General features: G+C 37.7%; 1 protein-coding gene across 1 annotated transcript in view; it reads left to right on the forward strand.

Annotated features, from left to right (window-relative positions):
* GXYLT1 (glucoside xylosyltransferase 1) overlaps positions 1–6,255 on the forward strand; it is a 49,131-nt gene that overhangs the window by 18,680 nt on the left and 24,196 nt on the right. Inside the window, exons 5-6 of the mRNA XM_013006934.2 lie at positions 2,592–2,715; positions 3,118–3,290. Coding sequence (XP_012862388.1) covers positions 2,592–2,715; positions 3,118–3,290 — 297 coding nt within the window. The remainder of the gene's footprint in view (positions 1–2,591; positions 2,716–3,117; positions 3,291–6,255) is intronic.

Here is a 6,255-nt window from a genome sequence, read left to right on the forward strand (position 1 = left end):
AAATTATTATTTGGTCATATCTTACACTGTCCGACGTCTCCCTTTCTGTACTGTTTTAAAATCTTTATTCTGGTTGGTTTTGTCTCCCACAACTGAGTGGATTAATGAGATCAATGCTCAATAACATTTGCTTTTGTTTGTCAGTAGTACGTTCTTCAGTTGACCAAGCTGTTATATATTGGACTTTTAAATGTCTTGTACCAAAAGGCTGACTACATAAAACAGTTGTAATAATTTGAGTTTTCTATATTTTCCGATTGTTAGACTATGCACAGTAATTTTATACCAGAAGATGGTGCTGTGAGATTATCTGGTAAGGAATAATGTGACTTTTCAATAAGTCTGAATTTGAAATTTACAGGGCTATGAGAAGTTTAGCAACTTACTATAGCAACATTACTTGATTTAAAAAGAAGGCAAACTTGGCTCTATCATGTTCAAAGCCAGCTAGAAATGTAAGGGTTGAAGTAATTTCTAATTTTCAAATGTGCTTTCTTCTGTACATTAATAACTTCACTGAAGAAAAATAAGAGAGGATTGATTATAGATAGCCCTTGAATTAAGATAGGATTCTAGTCTAATAATGACCTTATGGTAAGTTTTTCATTATTAATTCCTTTTATTATCAGAGTCTTTATAAATTCAATCTTTATTTGTCTTTGGGAATTAGAAACATCACATCTGAGAATGATAACATCAGCTACTTGTGTGCTACAGCACTGTATATAGCACATATTACTAATAATAGGCTATATAACCCACCCCACCCCCCCGCCCAAAAAAAATCTGTTATTAAATACAATTTGTAGTGATTTGAATATATTGCAAGTTGGGGGACTACTGGTATGTTCATTTACTCCCCTCCTAAATTGTGAGAATCCGATTTGCAGAAGGTGATTGAAGACAGTGGGAGGCCTAAGATTCATTTCGGGAAACTACATAGGAAATAAGTAGGAAAGCAAAACCCCATATAAACGAAATATAACATTGTCCATCATCCTCCTGTGTTATCATCAATTTTCCCAGTGACCCAGCACTGTCGGCATGAGGAGACTAGGCGAGTACAGTTCCACCTTGAGCCACTCCCTCAGTGGGCCTGGCTAGTCTTTATGTGCCGTTTCAAATTTCCTTTCTGGATGCTTAAGAACAGTTTAACATGCTAAATGTCTTGCTCCAATATTTATTCTTTAACAAGTATTTTCTTATTAATTCCTTAAGTAAACTTAGCTAAAGGAACCCCGGTGGCTCTATGGGAGCAAGGTGAGGCAGTCTGCTTCCATCAAGAGTACAGTCTTGGAACTCCTAAGGGCATTTCTACCGTGCTCAGTGGCAGTACTGTGGGTTGGACCCCACTCTGTGGCACACAGCAATGAAAACACTTTCCTTTGTTGTTTATTTTATTTCTGATTGTTTCATAATTACTGTTCTGTTTACTACAGTCTCGGAAATTTTCCCCAAGGATAATACAGTTAATAATGTAGTTAGTGCATTTTAACTCATAGTGATCCCATGTGCCGGAGCAGAACCCCTATCCCTAGGTTTGTTGAGGCTGTAATCGTTATGGGGCAGCTTGTATGTCTTTTCCCAGGAGCCTCTGGGTGGGTTCAAACTGTCAGTTGCCAACCTTTCAGTTAGTCACTCAGCAATCAATTGTTGTACCATGTTTAAATATGTGGGTTTCTTTTTAGGAATCTTGTCATTTTCCTTTTTAAAGGGCAAATTGCCTGTGTCCTCCTGAGTGTATTATACTATAATAGAATATAGTACTTTATAGTAATGTGTCTCAACCTGTCTGGAGGTGGATCAGTGTTGTCCTTAATTTCCGTTTTGGTATGGGTTGATACTACTATAAAAGAAATTACTAAAAAATAGACTTGACTAAACATAAAATTACTGAGTTTTAAGTTATTTAAACATTTTTTGACTTTATGTTTTTAATAAGCCATGAGCATCTCTCTTAGATGCTGAAAAGACAGTTGATGAAATTCAGTATCCATTTGCAATTATCAAAGAAGCATAGAAAAGTTTTCAAATCCTCCTTATAGCATAGAAATTAAATCGGTGAATCATTAATTAATAAATATAACATGTTTATTTCAGACCAGAAGGTAATTCAAAGTGGAAACGGTGGGAACATTCTAATTAAAATCAAGGCAAGACTGTCTCTTGCCATAACTATTACACAATATTGTATCAATGATTCTCAGCATGTAGCTGTTAGGTGCCATCTGAGGGGCTGTAACTCAGGCCAACCCAATGTACAACAGAAGGAAACCCCTGCTCAGCCCTGCCCCATACTCAACATTGGTTCTTATGTTTGCCTCATTGTTGCAGCCACGGTGTCAAATCATCTTGTTGAGGGCCTTTCTTTTTTTACTGCCCCTCCACTTTACCACCCATGATGTCTTTCTCCATGGACTGGTCTCTCCAGATAACGTGTCCACATGTATGAGATTAAGTCTCACTCCTTGTTTCTAACAAGACCTACACAATGATAGCTAAGGGCAAATGGAGAACTGTCTTTGTCTGCTGCTGCTGCTGCTGCTGCAATACTGGAAGTCTGAGCATCATTTTAATGTATTTATCAACAGAATGATATGACAACGGTCCGGCTACAATGGGGAGATATCCTTATGCCTTTGCTTAAAAAATACAAACTGAACATCACCTGGGGCGATCAAGATTTATTGAATATCATGTTTTTTCATAATCCAGGTAATCATTCATTGTTCTTTGATCTGTTGCATTAAAGAAAAATGACAAACTATTTAGTCAGAAATGAAGAGCCATGATTTGTTTTGCTGCATTAATTATTACTATTTATGTTTATGATAGACCTTAACTTTTCTTGAATATGAGTCAGAAGAGGTCTAAATGCCAACCATTTCCATTATTTTGAATCTTCTGAGTTGTTATTTTTTTTAATTGTTTGAAGTTTTAAAATCCATTTGTTTGAAATAAACTTGTATATCACTAAAGAATTCAGTTGTTTTTCCTTCATGCCTAGTGAGAGCAATGGTTAGATCTGAGCGGTAAGCAATCTAGAGGGTTCTTGGATTTGGGTGCTGTTGTTTCTGTGGAATTAAAGGCCTTTGATTATTGCCTCTCTCTCTGCAGAGAGCCTCTTTGTTTTCCCGTGCCAGTGGAATTACCGCCCAGATCACTGCATATACGGGAGCGATTGCCGAGAAGCAGAAGAGGGAGGGGTCTTCATCCTTCATGGGAACAGAGGCGTTTACCACGATGATAAGCAGCCAGCATTTAGAGCTGTGTATGAAGCAATGAGAAATGTAAGCACTTACTCTTTTTTAAGTTTTATTTATTGATTTTAAAAACCATTTTATTGAGGGCTCTTACGGCTCATAGCACAATCTGTACATACATCCATTGTGTCAAGCATGTTTGTACATATGTTGCCTTCATCATTCTCAAAACATTTTCTTTCTACTTGTTTTCAGCTCCTCATTTTTCCCCTCCCTCCCTCATGAACCCTTGGTAATTTATAAATTATTATATTTTTCATGTCTTAACGCTGACCACTGTCTCCCTTCACCCACTTTTCTGTTGTTTGTCCCCCTGGGTGTGTGTGTGTGGGGGTGTTATATGTCAATCCTTGTGATCGGTTTCCCCTTTCTCCCGCAATCTTCCCCCTAACCTGGTTATTTGGAAATACCTTGACATTTTCAGAGAAAGCTTGAAAGAATCGTACCAAGAACAACCATGTATCTTTTGCTCAGGTACAATAGTAATTAACGGTTTATGCTGTTTTCATTATTATTAATTCTCAGTGTGTACACACGAGGGTCTATCCCGGTCCCCAAGTCATTTGCGTGTTGTTTGCGTACTTCACACCCTTTTACACTTAAAAAACACCAGCGTCTACTACGAACAAGGAGAATCTTTGCTTCATCACAATATAGATGTCAACCTCAGGAAATTTACTGTTTGTACAGTACTTGAATCTACCATCCACATATTTTTCTTCTCTTTTAGAATGGTTTCTTCGCCTTTCCTTGTCTTTTGTGAGATTGACAGTTTTGGAGACTAGTGTTCCCATCGACTTTTGTTCTTTGTTCTGGCTTGTTTGATGTTTCCTTAATGATCACCTTCGTGCTGCCCATTCTGGCCAGCATACTGTATAAGTGATGTCGTTGACCATCTTTCTGTATCACATTTGTAGCCGCCTTTGTCTCTCTACCCCTCTTTGGTAATGTCGATTTTGATCTCTCAGTCAAAAAATATCACCTACTTTCCCCATTGCACAGTTATTTTTCCTCTTCGAAATAATCTATTGGGAGACTCTTTGAAAACCCACAGAGTCTGCTCCTCCTCCTCAGAATTTCCCTTTTAGATTTAGCATCCATTGATGTTCTTGTTCATACCAGTTTTTTTCTATGATATTTGCACCTTGAAGACTTCTTGAACTTCCATGTATGTAATCTGACACTCAGCATTCTGTAAAGAACAGTCCTTCACCTTGAACTCATTGCTATATTTTGTTATAATTTATATAATTCATTATTCTCTTTTAATTACGATGAAGCAATGTGTTCAAGTTTTGGTTCGTAGAAACCTGTTTGACTACCTTCTGAGCCCTTTTGACATATCCCCATCATATTGTGGTAGTATATCTGCATTTTCTGCCCCAGCAATGTGTTCTAACCTAGTCTTTTAACTTCCCTGCCTACCTTAGTTATCCAGCATCCTTATAACAGAAATACCACATGTGGCGGCTCTAACAAACAGAAATTTATTCTCTCACAGTTTAGGAGGTCATAGATTTGAATTCAGGGTGTCAGCTCTTGGGGAAGGCTTTCTTTCTCTCTTGGCTCTTGAGGAAGGTTCTTGTCGCCTTTAAATATCTGCAGCCAGTATTCCCTGGAGATCTACATGTGTCTTGGCATCGGTGTTCCCTGGGCTGAAAGCCTTTTCTTTCTTGGCGATAGTAAGCCCCTCTCATCTGTGTGCTAGTCTAATCTTTTTTATATCTCAAAGGAGATTGATTCAAGATACAACCCAATGCTGTGGTATGTTTTATCCTGCCTCATTAATAAACTGACAGTAATCTTGCTTCAGTAACATGGTAGAGAGTAGGATTTACAGCACATAGGATAATTAAAAGGATCCCATCCCTTGTGGTATTGTGGGTTACACATTGAGCTGCTAGCCACACGGCCAGCAGTTCTAACCCAGCAGCCACTCAGCAGCAGAAAACTGAAGCTGTCTGCTCCCTTAAAGTTAAAAGCCACAGAATTTCAAAGGGGCAGTTCTACTCTGTCCTGTAGGGCTGCTATGAGTCAGAATTGACTTGAGGGCAGTGAGTGAGTGCGTGAGTATAATTAAATTATATTACAAAATGGAGGACAATCTTGTAATACTAAGAATTAAAGTCCAACCAAGTTGACACGTTTTTTTTTGGGGGGGGGGGGGCCACAAATCAGTTCATAACATTGCCCTAGCTCTTAAGCAGCCTTTGGTTCAAAGAGCCCACTTCCTTTTATTGTGCTCTGTTTGGTACATGTGCTTATTGCTGTGGGAGTGTCTTTACTTCTAGGCTCATTCTGTGTCAGAACTAGAAAATATGAACATACACTTAAATGACATTGTGTGTCTACACTGTGCCTCCCAAGTGCAACCTGTCCTTCGGACTTACTGCTGCTCTATATTTTCACCTCTTTTCCGTAGAGTTAAGAATCCTGGCACCCAATAGCGACATTTCCTCATTTACTTAATCTTAAAATAATTAAAAAAAATTTTTTTTCAGAAATGCTTCATTTCACACCATTACCTCTTATCCTATTCTCACCACAAATAATCACAATTTACTATTGAAAATTCAGGATTTGCTTCAAATTCTTGCCTGCAGAGTGAGGGTGTATGCTTAGTGATATATTCTGGAATTACTTGGGTTAATCCATTTTTATTTCCTTCATGTTATTTTATTCATCTAAATACCTTTCAAGGCTTTTACCAATGTGATGGACAAGAAAGGCAATCTTAGTATAGTACTAATTTGCACTCCTCTTATTATGAGTGAAATTGGGATCTTTTTGTGTATTTAAGGACCATTTTAATAAAACTTTCTGATGAGTTATCTCTTAAATCTTTGGCCATGCTCTTATAAACCAAAACCCAGTGAGTCAATTTCAATTCATGATGATCCCATTTGTGTCCCAGAAGAATTATGATCCTTAGGGTTTTTAATGACTTTAATTTTTGGAAGTCCATAGCCAGACCTTTCTATTTTTTTTTTTT

This window comes from Echinops telfairi, unplaced genomic scaffold (genome assembly GCF_000313985.2).
Source record: "Echinops telfairi isolate 266 unplaced genomic scaffold, ASM31398v2 ScPeMD7_12;HRSCAF=54, whole genome shotgun sequence".
NCBI lineage: Eukaryota > Metazoa > Chordata > Mammalia > Afrosoricida > Tenrecidae > Echinops > Echinops telfairi.